Source organism: Microcaecilia unicolor, chromosome 2 (genome assembly GCF_901765095.1).
Source record: "Microcaecilia unicolor chromosome 2, aMicUni1.1, whole genome shotgun sequence".
NCBI classification, from domain to species: Eukaryota; Metazoa; Chordata; class Amphibia; order Gymnophiona; family Siphonopidae; genus Microcaecilia; species Microcaecilia unicolor.
In genome coordinates this window covers 27086000-27112353 of record NC_044032.1, presented here as the reverse complement: position 1 = coordinate 27112353, position 26354 = coordinate 27086000, and the positions used below count along the sequence as shown (strand labels likewise).

At 44.8% G+C, this 26354-nt stretch overlaps 1 protein-coding gene across 1 annotated transcript in view; it reads right to left on the bottom strand.

The window, feature by feature from the left end:
- KIF24 (kinesin family member 24) overlaps positions 1 to 26354 on the bottom strand; it is a 151484-nt gene that overhangs the window by 71328 nt on the left and 53802 nt on the right. Inside the window, exons 5-6 of the mRNA XM_030192858.1 lie at positions 23238 to 23325; positions 10716 to 10837 (exon numbers count right to left, since the gene is read on the bottom strand). Of these exons, the coding sequence (XP_030048718.1) occupies positions 10716 to 10837; positions 23238 to 23325 (210 nt within the window). The remainder of the gene's footprint in view (positions 1 to 10715; positions 10838 to 23237; positions 23326 to 26354) is intronic.

Sequence of the window (26354 nt, the reverse complement as noted above, 5' to 3'; positions counted from 1 at the left end):
GCTTCCTTCCTGACCTTGTTACTCCAAGATGGCTTCCCAGGACCCTGATCTATCCAAGATGGCTGCGGACATTGATACAACCCAGATGACGGTTGCCAGAAATAGGACACAGAAACAGACCCTCCTTCCTTCCTGAAGCTAACCAACACCAAGATGACCAGCTATCTTCGCCAGGCCACGACTCGCCGGCGAATCAGCCGCGCAGGCCTGGCACCAGGTGAGGGACGTAACAACCACCTCCCGCGGGAGGGCATTCCAAGCATCCACCACTCTCTCCGTGAAAAAATACTTCCTGACATTTTTCTTGAGTCTGTCCCCCTTCAATCTCATTTCATGTCCTCTAGTTCTACCGCCTTCCCATCTCCGGAAAAGGGGAAGGTGGTAGAACCTTCACACTTAAACTTCCTCCCACCCAATCCCGTCCAATCTTAACCAATTTATCTAGGAATCTACAGGCCATTGACCCTACTACCCTATCCTCCAATGTCTCGAACCTCTTCTCTACCACTGCACCATCCAAATCTATCAATGATGCTGTCTCTTCCTACAATACTATTCTATCCTCTGCCTTAGACACTCTTGCACCTCTCATGCCCCGCCCTATAAGACATACCAAACCCTAGTCCTGGCTGACCCCTAAAATCAGCTACCTACGTTCCTGTACCCGTTCCGCCGAACGCCTCTGGCTGAAATCTCGTGCCCTTGCTGATTTCATACACTTCAAGTTCATGTTGACCTCCTTCCAATCTGCTCTCTTGCTTGCCAAACAAGACTACTACCTACATCCAGCTGACTAATTCTCTTGGCTCAAACCCTCAACTTCTCTTCTCCACATTAAACTCTCTCCTCAAGGTGCCTCCACCCCCAACTCCCCCCTCACTATCTCCCTAGACCCTAGCTGAGTTCTTCCACGACAAGGCTCAGAAGATAAACCTCGAACTCTCTACCAAACCACCCCCACCTCTCCCTCCCCTTGTCCGTTCCCCTATTTCCTTAACCCCTCCGTCCTTTTCCTCCTTTCCTGAAATCACTGATGAAGAAACATCACATCTTCTCTCCTCCTCAAAATGAACTTCCTGTTCCTCCGATCCCATTCCTACCCACCTTCTTAACACCATCTCTCCTACTCTCACCCCTTCTATCTGTCATATCCTCAATCTCTCTCTTTCCACTGTGACCATTCCTGATGCCTTCAAACATGCTATGGTCACACCGCTCCTGAAGAAGCCTTCACTTGACCCTACCTGTCCTTCCAAATATCGACCCATCTCCCTCCTCCCCTTCCTTTCCAAATTACTTGAACGCGTCGTTCACCGCCGCTGTCTTGACTTTCTCTCATCTCAAGCTGTTCTTGACCCACTCCAATCTGGCTTTTGCCCTCTTCATTCAACTGAAACTGCACTTACAAAAGTTTCCAACAACCTGTTCGTGGCCAAATCCAAAGGTCTCTATTCTATCCTCATCCTTCTCGATCTAGCCACCAAAGTTCACAGGGGCGTGTCAGAAGCATAGTGAAGGCGGGACTGGGGCGTGCCTAACACATGGGCGTCCTCAACCCATAATGGAAAAAAAGAAGGGCGTCCCTGACGAGCACTTGGGTGACTTTACTTGGTCCATTTTTTTTTAACGACCAAGCCTCAAAAAGGTGCCCGAACTGACCAGATGACCACCGGAGGGAATCAGGGATGACCTCCCCTTACTACCCCAGTGGTCACTAACCCCCTCCCACCCTAAAAAAAAAAAGCTTTTTAAATATTCTTTGCCAGCCTCAAATGTCATACCCAGCTCCATCACAGCAGTATGCAGGTCCCTGGAGCAGTTTTTAGTGGATGCAGTGCACTTCAAGCAGGTGGACCCAGGCCCCCCCCCCCCCCCCACCTGTTACACACTTATGGTGGTAAATGTGAGCCCTTCAAAACCCACCAGAAACCCACTGTACCCACATGTAGGTGCCCTCCTTCACCCCTTAGGGCTATGGTACTGGTGTACAGTTGTGGGGAGTGGGTTTTGTGGGGGGGGGGGGTTTGAGGGGCTCAGCACACAAGGTAAGGGAGCTATGCACCTGGGAGCAATTTGTGAAGTCCACTGCAGTGCCCCCTAGGGTGCCCGGTTGGTGTCCTGGCATGACAGGGGGACCAGTGCACTACGAATGCTGGCTCCTCCCACTACCAAATGGCTTGGATTTGGTCGTTTCTGAGATGGGCGTCCTCGGTTTCCATTATCGCCGAACATCAGGGACAACCATCTCTAAGGACGACCTTCTCTAAGGTCGACCTACATTTTGCGATTTGGGCATCCCCGACCGTATTATCGAAATGAAAGATGGACGCCCATCTTGTTTCGATAATACGAGTTTCCCCGCCCCTTCGCCGGGACATCCTGCGAGGATGTCCTCAGGAAGACTTGGGCACCCCTTTCGATTATGCCCCTCCACGGAACTTTTTAAGTCTAAGTGCTTTGAAAATACGCCTCTGTGTCTATTCTATCCTTCCTCATTCCTTTCTCAGCAATTCCCTCAGCACTTCTCCTCCTCTCTATGGTAGACCAAAGGCAGGAAACCTATCTGACGACACTGCAGCTTTTTCTCTGTTCCCTGCTATTAGCCTATTGGTTAGATATTCGTTAGTCAGCCAACAGAGCTGCAGAAAAGGCAGGACCAGTTTTCTTAGGAGAGACAACCTTCTGTCCTGCTTTCCCTGCAGCCTGTTGGCTGTCTAAGGAACGTTTGACCAATAGTGTCTCCTAACCTCAAGGAGGTTTGATAACAGGAGATGGTGTGAGCCTATCTGGCCTTTATGTGGGCTGAAGCCAGTAGGCGGAGCTTCTCGCCCTATCAATTTTATTGTTTTGGGTGTACCAAGATGGCGGAGACTGCACTGAGAATTAAAACCTACTTGGGTGGAGACTGGCTTCAGCTTTGTGACATCATACCATCTTCTGTTATCAAACCTCCTTGCCTAAGCTACTGGTACTGTCTCCTTTGTAGCCTATTGGCTGGCTAAGGAATGTCTGACCAATGGGCTGCAAGGGGAGGCAGTACCTGAGGAGACAGAGACTTCCTTCCTGCTTTCCCCTGCAGCTCTATATCCCAAGGAGGTTTAATAACAGGGGGCGGCATAACGTCACAAGGTGGTTTTCATTCTCTCCAATGCAGCTGCCGCCATCTTCATACACACAAAACAATGTACTTGATAGGGGAACAAGCTCCACCTACTGGCTTCAGCCCACATATATGGGTCAAGCATACTCCAACCACCGCCTATCATTAAAAATCAGTGTTTATTCCTGAAGATTTTAGCTCTGATGTCTGGGCAGTGCTGGAAAGAATACTGAGGGTGCCCAAGCACCCACAGAACTGGAGCCTATGATTCATTCTATGATGATGTCACTGAGCATTGTATAAAAAAGGAGGGACTGGAGTTTCATTTTATCTTTCAAATCATTTTATTAAACATACCATAAACATAACAGCAATTCACTTTTCAACAATAAATGAGTACAGCTATCTGCCCCTACCCCAGTTACCCCCCAATCCTACTACCTGTGTGAAAAAAATTTAGAGATGCTGACTCTCCTCTTACCACTAGTAAGTAAAATTTAAATGTTTAACAAATGTCCTCTTGCAGCAGGTGTCAAAGTCTGCCAAAATGTAGCCCATCGATACTGAAATTGCCGGCCTCTGACTGATGTAAGATCATCTACTCCCAATCTTTCCAGTCTCATCACAGAAAGCATCTGGGCCCGCCACTGATATAAAGAGGGGTCTTCGGCAGACAACCATTCTAACAAAATGGTTTTTTTTGCTATGATTGTAGATCTTGTTATAAATTCCTTGTACCCTTTTGTCACTGGGGTACCCAGACTGGGATGACCAAATAACAGCCTGGGATCATAATGCTACCCCGCTTTCCATATAGTAGACACCTGTTGGAGTAATTGTTTCCAAACGTTCCTGATTCTGGAGCAAGACCAGAACATGTGCCCCAAAGTAGCCCCCTCTTCACCACATTTTGGAGACTCATCAGCTGGAGACAGCCCCATATGAAAGGCTCTTCGAGGAGGAATATAGAGTCTTAATGCAAATTTGTATTACACCTCCCAATGAGAAGAAAACTCAGAAGATCTGTGCATTGTAATAGCGTGCGCCTTGTATATCCCAATATATACATTTATTCCCAACTCTATGGACCATAGATTTGCAATATGAGCAAAGTCGAGTTCAGGTGCAGTATCTTGAATATGTCTGTGATAGAAGGATAATGGAGTTTTCTGTTGCGCAGTAAGGAAGTAAGCCGTGGAAAGTCCCTCTTGTAAGTCCTCAGTTAGATGATCCCAAGGCAGGCTGTCAACATAGTGTTTCAGTTGATAATAATGGAATATATCTTTCTTAGACAAGGAGAACAATTTTTGTAAATCTTCAAAGGGCTTCATTCATCCCTCTTCCGTGAGGACCTAAAACAAGTACAATAGCCCTTTTTGTTGCCAAATCTTGAAGATTGGGTATAAATTGCCCAGAGGAAAAGCTGGGTTCCCACAAATGGCCACGAAGGGGGTAATCTTGGTGGGAAAGACTCAAGTACAAATCTATTCATGGATCCAGTTTCTCATATATAAGCACACAAGCTATAAAAATGCTAAATAGTAGTAGTAGTAACTCTGGAATGCACTTCCAAAAGCCGTGAAAACTACGTACGACTACCTCAACTTCCGGAAATCACTAAAGACCAACCTGTTCGAAAAGGCAAATCGCACTGACCCAACTTAAGTACCTGAGCCCAGCAACATAAAGATACCTAAACTTGTAATGAACACTATGAACTTTACATAGTTTCCCTCTCTATGATTCCCTATTGTGTCTGTACATACCTATTTCATTGAAAATTAACCTCACTCTGTATTTGTTTCTTCACCATAGGCAGCTATCACCTTACAGTATTATGTAAGCCACATTGAGCCTGCAAATAGGTGGGATCATGCTGGGTAGAAATGTAACAAATAAATAAATAAATGAAGGCGACAGAGCCACTGCCAAATCGCCCTTGCCGTGCGCAATACTGATTAAGAAAGCACCGGAGGCAAAGGCCCTCCTGCAGAGCGGATCAGACAACTAAAATGAGTGCTTCCAGTTAGTGACAGTTCAATCGAAGTGGCTGAGAAGGCTTGAGTGGCACGAAACTAGTCTGCTATATGTCTCATTCCGCCTGCAATGGTAATTTGGCGCGAATTTATCAGTCCCAATCCCTCATATTCCACTGATATCTGCAAAACTGAGAGAGGAGCCCTCGGTCTCTTTCCTTGCCAAAGGAATTTCTGTGATTGACGATTTATTTTCCTCTCATCTTGACGCTTAAGATATAGCGGCAACACTTGGAAAACATATAGCCAACATGGAATAATTAGCATGCTATACGACCAATAAGAGACAATGGATATGCTTGCCACGCTTGCAATTTATTACAAGTATCTGCTAGCAATTGCGTGACATTAGCATCATATAATTGAGATAAATCCTGAAGAATGTGCGCTCCCAGGTACCTAAGGGAGTCCCCCACCCAAGTCAGTGGAACATCCCCTTCCCAAACAGGACACCCTCCCTTAAATACTAAAAGGGCTTGAGACTTGTGCTTGTTTAGGGTAAAACCCGAAAAATGCCCAAATCACTGAATTATCCGCAAAAGCATGGGCAGGGAAGCTTGAGGGTTTCTCATTATCACCAACAAGTCATCAGCAAAAGCCAAAGTCTTGACTACTTCTCCCCCCACTTCCACTCCCAAAACCCCTCCAGCCTCCTTCAATATCTGCAATAGCGGCTCCAGAGTTAAGATAAAAAGCAATGGGGATAAGGGACACCCCTGGTGCTTACCCCGACCTATGGAGAAGGGGGAAGTACTAACCCCATTGATTATCAATGAGGCCGAGGGGCTAGAGTACAATGTCTGAATCGCCTGAAAAAAACAACCTTGAAAGCCCATATCTCTAAGCATTTCAAATAGATAGTCCCAGCTCATTTTATCGAAAGCCTTCTCGGCATCCAAGCTCGCCATCAAAGAAGGTGATTCTAAATGATGACAGGCTGCCATTGCTAGTAATAAACGGCGAACATTTCCAACAATTTGTCTGTTTTTAACAAAGCCCACTTGTTCGGGACTTATCAGCCGGGGCAGCAGAAATGATAGCCGATTAGCTGAGGTCTTTGCTAAAATTTTAATATCTACATTTAATAGCGATATCGGTCGGTATGAGTCTGTATGATTTGCCTATTTTCCACGTTTCCGAAGCAAAGTGATCAAAGCCTCATTGGCATGCAGCAGAAAGATGCCTTGGGTAATAACCTGTTCATAGTAAGCCGCCAGAGGGCCCAAAAGTTGCGTGGACAGTGTTTTATAAAACTCCCCAGAAATTCCATCCGGCCCAGGTGCTGAGCATAACTTCAATGATTTAATTACTTCTAGAAGCTCTTTGCCAGAAATAGGGGAATTGAGGGCCTCTATCTCTTGGCATGTTAACTTAGGAAGGCTAGCTTGACTAAGGTATTGTCTTAAACCTGGCCAATCTAGAGTTTCATGGGGAGTATATAATTTGGAGAAATACTTGGTGAAAATTTCAGCAATCTTTTCACTTTTATTTTGAATATGGCCTGGATGGTCCTTTAAGGCAGTAATAACTCGTGATTGTCCCCTGGATTTAAGTACTCTAGCCAATAAAGGGCCTACTTTATTTCCAAACTTCTGAAATCTAAATTTATGATATAAAAGTGACCTGCTAGCTCGTTCATGCAGTAACGAGTTTAGTGCCACTTGAATGGTATGTAGCTGTTCTCGATTAGTAGAACTTGGCAATCGGACAAATTTCCGTTTACCCAGCTTTAACTTTGCTTCCAGCCTTTGGCTCTCGAGATTTTCTTGTTCCGGGCATGAACATAAACAATCACATCCCCCCTAAGTACTGCCTTAGCAGCAACCCAAAAAAGAATAGGCTCTTCTTTGTGCTGCTTATTAAATCTTAAATAATCTTCCCATTTGCTTTGGAGATATCTAGCAAAATCAGAATTTTGGTATAAATAAGCTGGAAAACACCACCCCTTCTTTGTTTGATAATATCTCGGTGCTTCCAGATCTAGCTAAACCATTGCATGGTCTGAAATATCTTCCAAACTTATAGTCACTGAAAGCACACATGGGAAAACAGATCGATCCACTAAAATACAGCCGATTTGCGAGAAAGTTCCATGCGCCCTTGATAAATGAGTGAAATCCTGTTCCCCTGGATGCAAAGCACGCTAAGCATCCACTAAATTAAGGCTTCGCGTAAATGAGGGGAGCACCCGAGACCGAGGCCCTCCTCGATGGGCTGCCTGAGGAGTTCAGCAATCAATAGATAGTTCTGCAACTAAGTTGAAATCTCCTAAAACCATTAATTTAAGGAATTGATAAGGCAAGCATGTTTGCAACAAGTTCTGGAAGAAATTAGGGTCATAAGCATTTGGGGCATATAGCGCTAGTATCAAGAACTCCCTGTTTTGCAGCCATAGATGTAATAGAACATATCTACCCTGAGGGTCTGCCAAAAGCAATTCTGCTTTAGCTGCTAAGCCCTTTCATATCAAAATAGCTACACCACCCTTCCGTCCCATGGCGGGAGAAGAAAAAATTTCTCCCATCCAATTACGTTTCAATTTCTGGTGCTCCTCACTAGAGAGGCGTGTTTCCTGTAGGCACACAATATCGGCATTGTGCCGACGTAAAGACGCCAAGATCTTAGCCCTCTTCACTGGGGACGTTATTCCACCAACATTCCACGTGACAAATTTTACAGATTTAACCACCGTGCTGCTTATAACTGGCTATATAATTGTGATGCTTACAATTTAACTCGAAGGGTCCGAGTGCCCAGACCCACTCGAAACCCCTGTCCAATAATTTAGCACCAAACCTAATACCTAAAGTCCACCTGCAAGAGGACTTACAAAAATGCCAAAAATTACCATAAATGCATAGAAGGAGAGAAATCTGTACCCACACATTCACATAGGACCCAATCCTACCCTTCCCCGAACCCTCCCTCCAACCCCCACCCCGTGTATACCTCCCCCCTCCCACCATATAATTCCCCATAATCCAAAAGGAGACCCATAAGACTTCCCCACAACCAGTGAGGAAAGGAGATAACTGCGATGACAGATCTCCGCACCTCCCGCTGCCCCTGTGAAGGGCCAATAACCCAGACATTCTTGACAATTATGTTTGCTGAACAATCACACCAATCCTAAACATAAATCAAGCTTTTGCTAAGACAACAAATTTAAAATATTTAAACATAACTCCTGGTGTGCTTGTTCCATTAAATCAGTTATATGCCCATATTTAAGCCTTAAGACCCACTTACCACAGTTTTACATCCATAATGAACATACTTTCCTTTAATCCAGTTACTATAATCCCCATTACCTGGAGTGCACAACCCTGCAGAATATACAGAAGGAGAAAACCCAAACCCAGATAACTTGCAGTAAACTCAGTTTTAGCAAACAGACTGTGTACAGAATTTGAACTGTCAGTACAGCACTGAGGACCATTGCCCACATCCTCGCCCTGCACTCTCAGAGCTTAATGACTGTAAGTCAATTAATTTGCTACTCCATTGATATATTCAATTAGATACCCCCCCCCCCCCCCCCCCCCCCCCCCCCGTCGAGTTGATGCATGCCAAAAACTTTTGTGCCTCTGATGGTTTTCCAAAGGAGTATCACGCACCATTGTGAGAGACCTTGAGAATCGCCGAATATACCAGCATAAATTTCTGCTTGGCTTCAAAAAGAGATTTGCAAACTGGATTAAACAATCGACGGCGTTCTTGGAGTGCAGGAGAGAAATCCTGGAAAAGTTTAACATGGTGTCCATCATAACAAAAACTATCCCGTTTCTGGTGCGCTCCCCTCAGGATTTCAACCTTGTGTACAAAATTATGCACTTTAGCTATAACCACTCGTGCTCTCTTCTCCCCTTCTTGCTTTTGGCCCATTCTGTGAGCCCTCTCCAAACACAATGACCCTGCGTTAACAGAAGGGGCAAATTCTGAAGCCATTCAGCGTACCAATAATGTGGGAAGGACCTGGTCTGAGACCAACTCGGGGAAACCCACAATCCGAATGTTGGATCTTCTAGATCTATTTTCCAAATCGTCAATTTGCTGCGCTTGGGCCTGCACCAACCTCTGAAGCGTCTCTACAGATGCGGTAAGAGCAGACTACTTGTCTTCCACTCCCGCCACGGGCTGCTCCAATTCCCCAGTGTGGCGTGTAGTGTCTTCCACCATTGCCTCCAAACTAGTAAGTTGATCTGAGAGCTGAGTCAACTGAGGTTCCATAGCACTCTTTATAGCTTCTGTTAGTTGCTGGAGCTGTGGGGAGATAAAAGTGGTTGCTTCGCACTTGGGCTCCATGCCATCTTGGAGTTGCTCTGACCACGGACCTTTTCTTATTCCTTTTTGCCAGCTTTACTTGGCATCGCTGCCTCAGATCGGGTGACAAAGAGGTCCATACATAAAATACTTTCAGGTTCTATGATAAGTTCCCACTTTTATGCACAATTCCACGGCGGGCCCGGGCGGCAAGGCGGAGGGGTCCCGGAGGAAGGCAGCAACACGTCCACTTTCCTCAACACATCACGTGATCTCCCCTGGAGTTCATTTTAAATGAGAATTCCCAAAAAGCTCTTAGCTTTACATATAATTCAGCCCAAGCCCATGTTGACTAAAAGCTTGTTAACTGGTGCTGTTTCAAATGTTAAGGGCATCTTCATGGATGTTGCAGGCAGATGCACCATCAGTTTGGCCCAAAGTCGCAGTATTTTTGATCGTGTTAACTGGTTCTGTTTCCAATGTTAAGGGCATTTTCATGGATGTTTCAGGCAGCTGTATCATCAGTTCGGCCCAAAGCAACAACCTTGCATTGTCTACTATCACTCCTATTTGAGTATGACTGGAAGAAGGAATGGGTGACAAGGCAAAGATTTTTATTTTATTGCATGTACACTGGAAGCCATGTATCTGCTGCTCTCTGCTTTTGCATCGTTTGTGGGTACACAACAACTTGCTGCTTCAGCCTCAGAATATCAGAGAAAGTCTGTATTGCTCAAAGTATTTTTTCATGGAATCTGCATTTCTACACCACATAATGTCAATTAGTGGATGAGTAGCCTAATGGTTAGTGCAGCAGGCTACCTGGGTTCGATTCCCACTGCAGCTCCTTGTTATCTTAAAACTCCATTGTCCCAGGTACAAAAACTTAGATTGTGAGCCCTCTAGAGACAGAGAAAGTACCTGCATATAATGTGTACAACGCTGCGTACGTCTAGTAGCGCTATAGAAATGAATAGTAGTAGTAGTAATCAGTGTATAACTCTGAAGAATAGATTTTGGAAAAGCGATGGTGATACAGAAATTAAGTTTCTTCAGATTAACACAGAAGCCAAAGGGAGAACTGGCAAAATGTTATAGGTGACTCTCAGAAGAAACCAAGACGTGATATTGTTCAGCACAAACAGCGAGTACAATAACCTTAGTTAAGGGTACTCATTACACAAATGTATTTTGCACATCTACTGAATCCCCTGCTATAAATGTCACCACACGTCACTGAATTTCACCAGCACACTGGTCACACAAAGGGGATATGAATAGTTTGCATTAAATATGAGTTTGGTTTTCATCCTTACCTCCCAAACATTCTCCTTGATGCATCTTTAATTTGAATCTGAACAACAGCATGAGAGCGTGAAGAATCAGAATTTACTCCAGTAGCTCCAGTGCTACGTTCCCTACTGCCCTTCATTATCGCCTAAAAGTAACACAAGAAAAAAAAAAAAAGGATCTAATGTATATACACATTCATGGGTCATAGATACTGATAATACAGTATTTACAAAAAGGACTAAATACATGAGCATGCAGTCTGATTTAAATCTAGTTGGAGTGCTGTAAAAATCTTGATAATCGCTCAACCCTGGCTTTATCAAACCTTTCTACATATCATAGAACCAACAGATACTTTGATTTAGGCCTACAAAGTCCTGAGTGGAGTAGAACAGTGCTTCCCACGTCCAGTCTTACAGTACCCTTTGCCAGTCAGGTTTTCAGGATATCCACAATAAATATGCATGAACTTGAATTGCATACACTGTCCATTATATGCAAATCTCATTCATGCATATTCATTGTGGATATCCTGAAAACTTGTCTGGCAAGGGGTATTCCAGGACCAGACTTGGGAAACACTGGTGTAGAACAATTAGAAGTAAATCAATTTTTCACTCATGCCAAAAGTACAAAGACTAGGGGACACTCAAGGAAGTTACATAAGTATTGCCACTGGGAAAGAGCAAAGATCCATCAAGCCCAGCATCCTGTTTCCAACAGTGGCCAATCCAGGTCACAAATACCTGGCAAGATCCCAAAAAAGTACAAAACATTCTATACTGCTTATCCCAGAAATTGTGGATTTTCACCAAGTCCATTTAATAATGGTCAATGGAGTTTTAAAACAAATAGGAGGAAATATTTTTTCACTCAATGAATAGTTAAGCTCTGAAACTCTTTGCCGGAGGATGTGGTAACACTAGTTAGCTTATCTGGGTTTAAAAAAGGTTTGGACAAATTTCTGGAGGAAAAGTCCACAGTCTGCTATTGAGACAGACATGTTGAAACAAATGCTTGCCCCTGGGATTTGTAGCATGGAATGTTGCCATGATTTTGGTTTCTGTCAGGTACTTGTGACTTGGCTTGGCCACTGTTGGAAACAGGATACTGGGCTTGATGGACCATTGGTCTGACCTATTGGCTACTCTTATGTTCTAATATACAATGCAATTTACGAGAAAAACTTCACTGGCTCCTTTTAAAAGAACGGATCGCTTTTAAGGTTTGCACCCTGGTTCATAAGATAATCCATGGTGAGGCTCCAGGATATATGTCAGACCTTATTGATCTGCCAACCAGGAACTCTACCAGCTCATCACGTACATTCCTAAATCTCCACTACCCAAACTGTAAGGGACTGAAATATAAATTAACATATTCATACTGTTTCTCTTACATATGCACACAAATTTGGAATGAATTACCAAAAATCCATAAAAATAACACACATCATGACCTTCCATAAACTACTGAAAACTTATTTAAGAAAGCATACAATAACTCCTCCTCATAAATTCAAATTAACAAAACACAACTACACAACATGTATTCACGGTATCTCAACTGTTTTGCTAATTATCTTGCTTTCCAGTTTAATGATCCTAATTGTAACCTAACCTATGAGTGGAGGAGTGGCCTAGTGGTTAGGGTGGTGGACTTTGGTCCTGGGGAACTGAGGAACTGAGTTCGAATCCCACTTCAGGCACAGGCAGCTCCTTGTGACTCTGGGCAAGTCACTTAACCCTCCATTGCCCCATGTAAGCCGCAATGAGCCTGCCATGAGTGGGAAAGCACGGGGTACAAATGTAACAAAAAAACAAAACAAAACCTAATCTGTCCCTTTGCCCCAACTATGTATTTCTCCTATCTGGAACTGGTAACCACCACTTGCGGAATTATGTAAGCCACATTGAGCCTGCAAATAGGTGGGAAAATGTGGGATACAAATGTCATAAATAAATAAAATAGCCTAGGCAGAGAGGAAATCTATGACTCATCAACATTGAGTACCATCTCTGGCAGCGGTATCTCTCTCACATCCTTCTGGGTGAAGAATGAAACAAAGAATTCCCCAAGTGCCCCTTTTACCCCTTGGTCATCTAGTGGTTCAACCAATTCTTTTACTGGCTTTTTGCTTCTAATATACCTAAACAAGTTTTTACCTCCAGCACAATCTTCTTTTCAAAGTCTCTCTTTGCCTTCCTCATCAGCATTTTGCATTTGACTTGCCATTCCGTGTGCTGTTTCCTATAATTTTCAGTCGGATTCTTCTTCCATTTTCTGAAGGACTTTCTTTTAGCTCTAATAGCTTCCTTCACCTCACTTTTTAACCATGTCAGCTATAGTTTGGCCTTCCTTCTTCCTTTTAAATACACAGAATATATCTGGTCTGAGCTTCCAGGATGGTATTTTTGAAAAGCATCCATGCCTGAAGTAAATTTTTGACCTTTGCAGCTGCTCCTCTAAGTTTTTGTTTTTTTTTACCATTCTCCTCATTTTATCATAGTCTTCTTTTTAAAAGTTAAATGGTATCATATTGGATTTCCTGTGTGTACTTACTCCAGAGCTTATATCAAATCTGATCCTGTTATGGTCACTGTTATCAAGTGGCCCCATCACCATTACCTGCTGCATCAGATCATGTGCTCCATTAAGGACTTGTAGAATTGTTCCCCTTCTTGTTGGTTCCTGAATCAACTGCTCTATAAAGCAGTCCTTGATTTCATCAAGGAATTTTACCTCCCTAACATGCCCTGATGTTACATTTACCCATTAAATACTGGGGTAATTTAAATCACCTATTATTATTGTGTTACCCAATTTGTTAGCCTCCCTAATTCCTGATAGCATTTCTGCATCTGCTTATTCATTCTGGCCAGGTGGACAGTAATAAACACTAATTACCACCCCTTTCCCCTTTACACATGGAATTTCTATCCATAGGGATTCCAAGATATGTTTTGTGTCCTGCAGTAAGAATTCTGCAGGACACAAAACATATCTTGAATCTATTCGATATCTTGATTCTATAGATTCAAAACATATGTTGAATCTATTCCATTCAAGGCCCTCCTTAACTCTATCAGTTCAATCCACCCTATCTCTGCAATATAATTTGTAATGTGGAATGGCAGTGTTCCATGGGTTTGCTTCCTTCTACCAGGTCTCAGAGATGACTATTATATCTATCTTTTCATTTAGTGCAATATATTCTAACTCTCCCATCTTATTTCTTAGGCTTCTGGCATTTGCATACAGACATTTCAAACAATGTTTCTTGTTCCTATTTACAACTTGCTCAGCAGTTGACAGTGATAATTTTCAATCTTTAAAATCTGACTGCTCTTTATTTAAAGACCCCTGGTCTGCTTTGGTCTTTATTGCAATCTCACTATCGGGATGCCCTATCTTCCCTATTTTGGTGATATCTTTTAAAAGATACCTTGTTCTGAACCATGTGCTTTTGAGCGACTGTCACCTTCCCCCCAGTTTCTAGTTTAAAAGCTACACTATCTTCTTTTAAAAATGTTAATGCCAGTAGCTTGTTTCCACCCTGGTTAAGTTGGAGCCCATCTTTCGGGAATAGGCTCCCCCTTACTCAGAATGTTGCCCAGTTCTTAACAAATCTAAAACCCTCCTCCTTGCACCAATCGCCTCATCCATGCACTGAGACTCCAGAGCTCTGTCTGTCTCTTGGGTCCTGCATGTGGAATGGGAGCACTTCTGAAAATGCTACCCTGGAATCTCTGGATTTCAGCTTTCTATCTATGAGCCTAAATTTAACTCCAGAACTTCCCTCCCACATTTTCCTATGTCATTTGTACCCACATGTACCAAGACAGAAGGCTCCTTCCCAGTACTATCTAAAATCTTACCTAGGTGATGCGTGATGTCCGCCACCTTCACATCAGGCAAGTGACCAAGTGATCCTCACTGTCCAACAGTCATCTAGATATCTATATGCCTAATGATCGAATCTCCAACTACAACGACCGTCTTATCCCTTCCCTCCTGGGTAGAAGCCCCTGGAGAAACATCATCAGTGCAAGAGGATATTGCATCCCCTGGAGGGCAGGTCCTGGCTACAAGATTACTTCCTGCCTCTCCACAGTGATGCTCTCCCTCAAGGAGACCTTTCTTCTCCATGGAAGCCCAGAGGTTGCCAGACTGGAGGTGGGATTTCTCTACTATGTCCCTGTAGGCTTCCTTTGAAAACCTCTCTGTCTGCCTCAGCTCCTCCAAGTTTGTTATTCTAGCCTCCAGAGATTGGACCCCTTCCCTGAATGCTAGGAGCTCTATGCACTGAGTACACACATACAACTTCTCACAAACTGGGAGATAATAAACATGTGACATTCGGTGCAAAATACATGCTCGTAAAGAGCTGGTAAGATTGTATACAGGATATGAGCACTGAGACCTGAAATATCTTCCTAGAGGCGCCGAGGCATAGTCTCTAGAACTTCTGGCTCTTTTGGGGTGGATTCCACCATCATGGAATGATGAGCCAACTGGGGCTTATCAAATCCAGGTGTGCTGTGGATCCAGTACATCATGTTGATCTTCTTGGGTAGGACAGGGACCGACAGAGGGGACTCCCAATTCTGAGCAAGGACTTCCTGGAGTACCTCATGGAGAGGGACAGTCACAGCCTCCCAAGAGGAGATTCGTAGTCCAGGACCTTGAGCACCTTGGCCCTAGGCTTGTTCTCTACCTCCTAACAAAAGTGAATGGCCTCAGCCATTTCCTTCACAAAACAGGGAAATGAAAGGCTCTATGGAGGAGATTTTCTCCTTTCAAGCGGAGGCGAGGGTTCAGAGGGAATCCTATAAGACTCGTCCGAGGAAAAGTACTTGGGATCCTTCTCTGAATCCCAAGAGCGCTCCTCTTCAGTGTCAGACAGCAACTCCTCGTGGGAGGGCTGAGATTTTGCTTGTCTCAACTTAGAGAAGCCACTGACATTGAGGGGGAACCAGCATGGGTGGCAGTTGACACCGGAGCCACACAAAACACTAGCGTTGGAGGTCACATCACAGGTTAAGGGCCAAGGTCCAAGCGAGGTTGCAACAGGAAGCAGGGTAGGCGCAAGCACCCCTGATGCTGATGCATACTGTTACAAGAGGCCATCCAGCAGCTCAGGAAGCAAGGCCCAGATGTGCTCATCGAGGGCCAACACTGGGAAAGGCTGGGGTGCTGGCTCCGAGAAGGCTGCAGAACTGATGGGGCCGAGGCAGGTCCTTGCTGCTAGTGGACCAACGCATCAGCACCGCCTGGTTAGAGGGGGAGTAGTTCTCCCGGTGACGACGCTTCTCGGGTGCCGAATCCCTCAATGTCCCGGAGCTCTCAACACTGTGTGTCGAAGATGATTGATGCTTCTTGGCCTTTGCCCAAAGCCCTGCCCAGCTGTCTGCGTCGAGACAGGTGGAGACCCATTCGACGCACCACTGCTCCCAGTGTCCATGGGTCTCATAGCAGCTATGTGAACCGATATTCCCGATGTCAGTGCAGCCCCTGACGTCGACAGCTCCAAAAATGTTCTTATCTGAAGACAGAGGACAGTTAGCAGGGCTATGGTCAGGCCCTAAACACTGAAGACACCAAGAATGGGTGTCTTTGCCAGAGATGGTCCAACTGCAGCAGGTACAGCGCTTGAAGACACTGGGAACTTTAGTGGATATGGACAGGAAAACTTCTGCAGCCAAATCAAACGTTATGATGGTGCCAGAAAAAGGCAAGGAAAAAACCTGGCTGAAGTCACGGCCTAAACAAGGCCTAAAGGAAAATAAAGGAAACTTAAAACTTAGAAAAAAAAGAAAACTAAGAAGCTTTGTGGAGAAGCAAATGGAAACCTAAGCACAGGAACACTGAAAAAAGGGCAAAAAAGATGAGCTGAGAGGCAAAAGAAAAAGCTCTTTCTGGACCAGGAATGAAAAGACACCACAGAAGCAGCTTCTCCTCACCATGGTAGAAAAACAAGTGCTATAACCGTGCTCTCGAGGCGGGCAGGAAGGCACTTGTGCATGTGCGGTGGAGTGGCACTCGCTCTCCACACAGCTGTTTTTCAGCTTGTTACGAATTCCAGATTGGGAAACGCAGGATCACATTACTCAGCTGTGAGAATTAATGGCCTGCTTGTCTTCGAAGAAATAATATTATTTTGAATAATATCTTGTCCTTTATCATAAGCATATGGCAGTTTGTATTGTTAAGGAAATGTATGAGATTCTCTTAGGCCAGAATTTTTAATTTTCAGCTTTCAATTTATGTTCTATTATGTATGTGTACATTTTAATATATGACATCTTATTGACTGTTATATAACTACATATTTATATTTCAAGTGATAGTGATAATTTATTTGGAGATGCATCATTGTGGGGTCCTTTTACAAAGGTGAGCTAGTGTATTTAGCGTTCGCTAAAAATAAGCATGCGCTAAATGCTTGAGATGCCCATATATTCCTAATCATTAGCGTGCGCTAAAAATGCTACCACGCTTTTGTAAAAGACCCCCTTTAAGTGACTTAAGGTGGCAATTTATATATCTTTATATCTGTCCAATCATTTATCATTTTTATATGTATCTTTTACAGGGTTTCCTGTATTGTTGTTATTAAGAAGGATTTTCCAGATCAATGTTTTAATTCATAGTGGTATTTATATGTCCATTATTTAATTTTTATTTTAATAAAATTAAGTTTCACAGTTTTAAAAACTGATATGTACGATATTGTGTTTATGTGACAGACACCTGCTGCAGGCAGCAGCTGAAATACAAGCAGTGTCGGGTTATGAATAATGAACAAAACAGCGAAAATGACCAAACAAATGAAAAAAAAGGAAAAAAGAAAAGAAAAAAAATAAAAAAATTTTTATGAATATGATAAAGACGACACTTCTAATTTAAAACCTTAAAAATATTTATTAACCATTAAAAGTGATACAAAAATAGGTAGAAAAGGACTCGACACAGCTGTGTTTCGGCCGTATAGGCCTGCGCCAGGAGTCCTATAAAGTCTCGTTCTCTATTTATACATTGGATGATTTTTGTATTGGTATGTAGATAATCTTATGAATGAACTGTTTTTAAACCGTCTGTGTGAACAATTCTCCGGCTGTCTCTTCTAAGATCTTGTGCTGCTAAAATTCACTCGAATCAGTATAGATTAGAGTTGCTCTAATAAGCGTCTCGTGGGGTTATGAATAAAACATTTGCTTCCTGCGATTCCTGAATCCGCTTGGTTGTTCTATCTGTGGCTTCATATACTCTAATTACCTGACATCATTTTGTGTTATTCCCTCTGATTTGCCTGTTAGATTGATACAGCACCAAAAATTTCATCTAAACCCCTTGGATCCAGGTTTTACCCGATATCACCAATATTATTCAATGTCCTGATAGCTCCACTTGGCAAGAAACTGGACAAAATGGGTTTAAACCCATTCATATATACATATGATGTCACCATCTACATACTTTTCAACAACAGCATCACAAAAATACTGGATAAGGCCAAAATTTATTTTTATTTTTTATTTGTATTACATTTGTACCCCGCGCTTTCCCACTCATGGCAGGCTCAATGCGGCTTACATGGGGCAATGGAGGGTTAAGTGACTTGCCCAGAGTCACAAGGAGCTGCCTGTGCCTGAAGTGGGAATCGAACTCACTAGGCCACTCCTCCACTCCAAATACACAAAATAGGACTTGACCTCATGGAAAACTGGGCTGTAACTGTCAAGCTTAAACTGAACCGAGACAAAACCAAACTCCTGGTTTTATCCAGCTAGCACAATCCCACTACTTACCAAAACCTCGTAATAGATCAACAGGGGGACCGCACGAGGCTCGCCGAGCAGCGACTGTGCGCCCGACTCTGCCTCCTCACCCACCCGCTCACTCAGAGCAAGGAGAGACGATCGACCCTCTCCCACGGGGAACCACACGGACTATGTGGAAGCGGTCGTGCGCCCGGATCTGCCTCCTTGCCCGCCGGCTCCTCAGACGGCAGCAGGAAAGGGGAGCACTGTCTAGTGGAGCTGCCCTAGGAGCATGGGAGTTATGGAGGCGTGAGGGAACCGCCGAGGCCGCCAAGGGCTCAGTTGACAGCACCGAGACCAGAGAACAGCAGCAGCAACAAGAGGAGAAGGGGCAACGCAGCGGAGGCCCCGGAGACATGCTCCGAGAGGCTCAGAGCAAAGCAGCAGCGGCAGCCTGAGGCTACTGCCCCCCTCTGGTGTCTACCTCCAACATAGACACAGCTCCCAGGGTTGCGGAGTCTCTGTGTCCTGGGCAACAGGTCCGATCACCAGACCGTGAGTAAAGTGGCTATTATATTTCAAGATATTGAGACTATAAAACTGACAAGGCTTGAAAGGACTGAAAGTAAAAACCAAAGTAAAAACTGAATAATTGCTAGTGAACTGAAGACACCTTCAGCAGGATGGGCGTGCCTGAGAAGGAGCCTTTTGCACTGCATTTGATCAACCGGAGAAGGCAGGCTTGTGAGGAGAGCAGACTTGGACAACATGGTCTTAATAGAAACCACAGGAAATATATACCATAATGAATACCCTCAAACTACTCCTAATAATCTACTCCCTAACACTGATCCACTTAACACTAACCACCCCACTTGCAGAAAACAACATCATACCCATACTATACAATCATCATAGATTGATCAAATACACCACACCTCATCAAACTGTTAACAACCTAAACAAAGGAAGAACACTTACATGCGAACCACCACAAGAGAAGGGAAAGAAGGGCCCAAACAAACTCACCTCAACAAAGAAACGACAACTAACAAAAGTCCACTTAACAACAAATACAGAAGACCCATTCCAAACAATCCAAGCGGGCCACGTCAACGCCAGATCCGCTGTAAATAAAACAGTAACACTAACAGACCGGATCACGCCAGACTCTTCCTCACTGAAACTTGGATCCATGACCAAAAGGACCCTATAATCCTAGACCTGTGCCCTCCAGGATATAAAATCACACACTGGACCAGAAAAGAAAAGAGAGGCGGAGGCATAGCACTAATCTATCTGTCCCACTTTACCACCGCCAAGTCCATAACACATCAACTTGAAATTGCCTCAATCAGAATCCACAACAAAACCCTACGCGATCATGTGAATTGTGTCTTGTTTTACAGACCTCCAGGTAATTGGAACGAAGGCCAGACCAACTTCATGGACTTCATTTCAAACACTTGTGTAACCAACTCCAATATACTAGTATTAGGAGACATTAACCTCCACCTAGAAGACCCAAACTCTACCAACACACAAGAATGCAAGGAATTCCTCCACTCATGGGATCTTAAATAGTCACACATGCAAGCAACCTATGTCAAAGGGCACACACTCAACCTCAACTCACACAATCTGTCCACAGACCAGAACCTAATAATAACAGAAATTAAATGGACAGAAACACCATGGACTGACCACTACAAACTAAACCTATCCCTAAAATGGCAGAAAAAGGGTTCACACCGTATACAAGAACACACAACCTACAGCACAAGAGGACAAATAGACTCGGAAACATTTTGGAAACAGATATATAAAAACGAATGGACAGCACAAACGGACTCTATATACTACTTCTCAGAATGGGATAAAAGATGCAGAAGCATACTGGACGAAATAGCACCCTTACGAACAAGAACCTCACGTAGGCATTATTGAAAGAACCATGAATTCTACACTATAACAGAAAATTCTTAAGAATATCCATTCACCTTGTCTGTAAGCTAAAGCTGAAGCATAATTGGGTGATGCAGCAAGACGATGATTCAAAACACAAAAGCAAGTCTACATCTAAATGGCGGAGGAGAAATAAAATTAAAGTTTTGGACTGGCCTAGTTAAAGCCCTGACTTTAACTCAATAGAGATGTGGTGGCAGGACCCAAAATAAGCAGTTCATACACAACAACCAATGAACGTGTCTGAATTAAAGCAGTTCTACAAAGAAGGGACAGCTCAGATTCCTCTACAGCAATGTGAAAGACTGATGTTTATTTATTTCATTATTTAGCCTGTCCTCCCAATTAAGCCCAGAACAGGTTACAAAAAAAAGAAAAGAAAAACAAACAAAAAAATTCTCATATACACAATTACACAAAATAGGACAAAATAACAAACTAATTACATAAAACTATTTAAAAACCCATAAGTGGAGGAGTGGCCTAGTGGTTAGGGTGGTGGACTTTGGTCCTGGGGAACTGAGGAACTGAGTTCAATTCCCGGCACAGGCAGCTCCTTGTGACTCTGGGCAAGTCACTTAACCCTCCATTGCCCCATGTAAGCCGCATTGAGCCTGCCATGAGTGGAGTGGGAAAGTGCAGGGTACAAATGTAACAAAAATAAATAAATAAAATAATATTTATTTATTTCATTATCAAATTATAGGACGTGTTTGGTTGCAATTATTGCTATTAAAGGTGGAGCAGCCAGTCTCTCTCTCTCTATATATATATTTATACTGCCAGAATAACTATCCAAAAAAAAAAAAAGTAGAGAAGCAAAGGTTGGTGCCAAAAGACAGCTTCAAAAACACCTCCCCCACTATTACAATGTACACATCTTCTCCACAAATACACACATCCTCTCTACATATATATTCGATACATACTTCCCCCACATACCCTATGCATATTAATGTAGCACTTCTATACTGCTATATACCCTTACGGGTTCAACACGGTTTACAAATTAAAACATATGATTAACCTCACCCCCCCCCCCCCCCCAATTGAACTTCCCACATTCCCCTCACCTCACCCCAACACATTCACAAAAACATTCACACCCCACACACCCATATGTACATGCAACCAACACCCCCTCACACACACCTCCATATACCTTCTACACATACCATACCTCCACATATACTTCTTACAACATCTGCCCACCACAAACACACCTTTCCCACAACCCATACATATCCCCTCCCCCCATAGAAGGGGTTTCTCAACCCAATCCTCAGGACACACCAAGCCAGTCAGGTTTTCAGGATACCCACAATGAATATGCATAAATTTGCATACAATGGAGGTAGGGGATGCAAATCAATCTCATGTATATTCATTATGGGTATCTTGAAAACCTGACTGGCTAGGTGTGTTCCGAGGACTGGATTGACAACCCCTGCCCCAGAAGCATACACTCCTTACCTAGAAAAATACTCCCCACATTTCTATTATGCACCAATATACCAAAAAACAATACACACTCAATCCCACACCTATACCACAAATCCACCACAGCTTCTATAAGTCTATGATGGAAAGCATTTTCTAGACCAAGTCTCTATATGTTTTCTCTACCTGTTATTTTTAATGATTAATAAAAAGTGAAGTTTGTTTCCTCAAATTATTAAAGACTAGTAAAAAAGGCCCGTTTCTGTAGGCAAGGAAACGGGCCTTAGGCAGGCAATTCCCCCCCCCCCCCCCCCGTGCTACGGCCCCCTCGAACCCCCCCTTCCGCGAACCTGTCGTTCCCCCCCCCCCGTACGAGCGAAAACTGCCGCCACCGCCGCCGTGTTGTTCTTCCCTTCCCGTAGGTTCTTCAATCATCTTGTCTGGAAGTTCCTCTGCGTGCGTCTGACGTCAGACGCACGGAGTTAATCTTTCTGAGAAGATGATTGAGGAACCCACCCGAAGGTAGTGCACAACAGCGGCGGGAGGGGGAGGGTGCGGTTTTCGGCGTTCCGGGGGGGGATCGACAGGTTCGCGGGAGGGGGTGGGTTTCGAGGGGGCCGTAGCACGGGGGGGGGTGACAGCTGATTCCGAGGCAGTAGGAGGAGTGACTCCTCCCCTTCCCTTGGAATCAGCTGTGTTGACGTCAGTGACGTCTGTGCGTGTCTGCCTCACAGACCACTTGCAGCCAGGGAGCCACGGTCCCAAGCATAGAACGTTGGAGGTGAGAATTATTATATAGGATACCCAAGACAGAATCATACAGTGGCGTAGCAAGGGGGGGCGGTCCGCCCCGGGTGTCAGCTCAGGGGGGGTGCTCCCTGCCAGCTTCCCCCCCTCGGCGCATCGACACCCCCCGACCAGCTCCCGCACCCTACCTTTAAAAAGAATGTCGGAATCCGAGGCGAGGCGCAGCCCCTCGCGCCTGCCCTGCACGTAAAAGAAATGTGGACCGCCGGGCCTTCCCTCGCTCTATCTGTCCCGCCCTCCGCTGACGCAACTTCCTATTTCCGCAAGGGCGGGACAGACAGAGCGAGAGAAGGCCCGACGGTCCACATTTCTTTTACGTGCAGAGCAGGCGCTGCGCCTCGCCTCGGATTCCGACATTCTTTTTAAAGGTAGGGTGCGGAAGCTGGTCTGGGGGGAGGGGGGTGTTGATGCGCCGAGGGGGGGGGGGATGTCATCGTGCTGCACCCAGGGGGGGTGCAACGGTGAACCGCCCCGCCCCGGGTGGCAGCCCCCCCTGCTACGCCACTGGAATCATATATACTAAACAGATATCATGGAAACAAATTACAGCAAATAGGCCAGCAAACTTACCTCTAGAAGTAGGTCCACAGTATTCACTTGAACTTCACGCAGTCCCACAATCTGCACAATGTGCTTGCCATCTTCTCGTGCAAAAAGTCTATAAAAAGGTATAAATTTCATGAATATTTTCCTTAACATTTACTTTTAACATATCCTAGGAACAAGGGTTATTACATTTTTTAAAATTAATAAAACTATAAACTATCTGTAAAACACTGGAGGAGAGAATATTGTGGGTTACCAAAAACACTTACACAGAAACAAAGATAAGCCGATACTGACACTAATTTACAACCTCTTTAAAAACAGACTAGAAAATATTCAGCTGGCAACGGTCAATGTTTTTATAGACACTGATTGCCGCTGTCTAGATTAGCCTTGGATATTCAGAGGCTACTGTCCACTTAAATTGCTTTGAATATTGGCCAGAGAACGTTTGATAGCAGTGTGTAGGTGCTGGTATGTGAGCAACTGACTTGGAAATATGTAATGCTTGGCGATACTGGCCCCTGATAATAAAGCAAAAGGGGAAGATTTGCACTTACACCTGGGCAACACCACCTACCCCTTCATTGGCCCAGACCACATTGCTGAGGTTTGCTGTGCCAGTTGCTGCCTCTGGAAACTTGAGTCCAAAGTCAGAGATTAGTAGTGCTGAGTGAGCACTTGCCCCTGGCAATGGGGAGGTTTCGTTGAGGATAGATCAATGCAAGATCCCTGTGAGACCAAGAAGTGTGAGTAAAACTGTGGTGGGAGACAGAGGAAAAAATATACTTTCAGGTTGTCTTGCTGGCACTGAGAGGTTCTCTATCTTAGCTCTGAAATCTCTACCACACAGGGAAGGATTTGAATAGATAGAGGTTTTTGGGTAGGATTGAGGAGCAGAAGGTGCGAAAACACCCTTCCCTTCTTGATGGACCTTGTCTGGTGAATGACAATTGGCCCTTCTGGGGTGAATGTATGATGATGGGGCTTGCTAGACGTACAGCAGTAACATTAGACAGTGTATGGAATTTCCTTAAATCTCTAGATACTTCTCTTTCAAGTAAATTTGATAAGAGGGAGAGCCAGTCGGGGGGAGGGACCCGGCCACCCGGGTGTGACACCCCAGAGGGGACAATGGCAGGCCCCACCGGACCTACCAACCCCTTGCACACCACAGCTATTCCAGGCACAGGGATTAACACTGTTCTTCCATCAATCTATCCCCAGAAACCAACTGAAGATTAACTAATCTCACAACAAGGACCTAAATCCTACCAGACCGGACAAGCTGCACAGGCTGCATGTCTACCCTCTGCTGAGACTGAGAAAATACTGGAGATAGAGGGCTAGCACAGGTTATATGTACTCAGTTTGAAGTTAGTGTTCTCAGTCTCCCTCTGCTGGTAGGCATGCATAACCCAAGCGTCTTGACCGGTCTGGAGGGTTGCTGAGGAATTGATAAGATTTTCATGGGTCACATCTTATTTCAAACCAAGATAGAAGCCCAGGAATGTGTTTTGGACAAGCAAAAAGGGAAGACTACAACGAGTCTCTCAGGGTTCAATTCGCTCTTCATTACTATTCAACATATTCCTAAGCCCTTTAGCAACGCTCACTCAAAATTTAGAGGGGACTGCATATTATTCTAATGATATTTTATTGATAACTAGTAAAAGAGGCCCGTTTCTGATAGAAATGAAACGGGCGCTAGCAAGGTTCCATGCCCCCCTCCCTACCTCTCTCTCCTCTGAGTTCCAACCGCCTCCCCTCCGAGTTCCATGCCCCCCTACCTCCCTCTCCTCCGAGTTCCAGGACCCCCCTCCCCTTCCAGGACCCCGCCTCCCTCCCTCTCTCTCTCTCTCGCCTGTGAGTGCAAGCACGACCTGTCCGCCTGCCCCTTGCCTTCCTAAGTGCCGGCTGTAATTTAAAACTTGTTACCTCGTGGTCCGGCAGCAACAGTGAAGTGGAGCCGGCACGGCGCTTCAGACTGCCTTCCCTTCTGTTTCAGCTCTGTCTCTGGTCCCGACCTCATTTCCTGTTTCCGGAAGGGTGGGACCAGAGGCAGAGCCGAGACAGAAGGGAACGCAGTCTGAAGCGCCGCTCGCCTTCACTGCTGACGCCGGACCCCGAAGTAAGAATTTTAAAATTCTGTCCGGCACCCAGGAAGGCGAGAGGCAGGCGAAGGACAGGTCGTGCTTGCACTCGGAGGGGAGAGAGAGAGAGGGAGAGGGAGGTGCGGGGGTCTGGAACTCGGAGGAGAGGGGGGGCATGGAACTCGGAGGGGAGGAGAGGGAGAGGAGGAGAGGGAGGTTGGTCCTGGAACTCGAAGGGGAGGGGAGCCTGGAACTTGGAGGAGAGGGAGGGGGCATGGAACTCGGAGTGAGGACGGGGGGGGGGGGGGGGGGGAGAGGGGCGATTCTCTACTCACCTCCAACGTTCTGTGGCTGGCTGATGCTGGCTTCCCTTCCCTTTCACTGATCCGCCCTCTGACATCATCGTGAGGGCGGACCAATGGGAAGTGTGTTACGAACCCAGGCATCCAGACGTAGAACGTTGGAGGTGCAAATTATTATATAGGATTTACAGTACTGTTCAGAACCCTGACCTCAACTCAATATATTACTGTTTAGATAAGGTTGCTTAGATGTTTAGATAAGCTAGTGTTAAACCCTGAGAAGACAATTCTGTATTGGATCTCAGGCAGGTTAGACCAGTGGTTCCCAAACCTGATCCTGGGGGCACCCGAGCCAGTCAGGTTTTCAGAATATCCAAAATGAATATTTATGAGATAGATTTGCATGAGGTGGAGACCATGCACGCAAAACTCTCTCATGAATATCTATTATGGATAGCCTGAAAACCTGACTGGCTGGGGTACCTCCAGGATCAGGTTTAGGAAACACTGGGATAGACTGTTCAGCCATACTGCCTTTCCTAGTTTCCAAATCACCATGCAAATTATTTTTGATATTTAGGTGTAATAATTTACTAACAATTATCTTTTGCATCTTACATATCCGTTGTTGTGAAAAGATTTTGCTGAATTACTTCAACTTTGTTCACTTAGAAGTTACTTTAATGATTCCACCTTTCACACTCTTGTCCACGCCTTATGAATTTCATGCTTAGACCACTTTAACA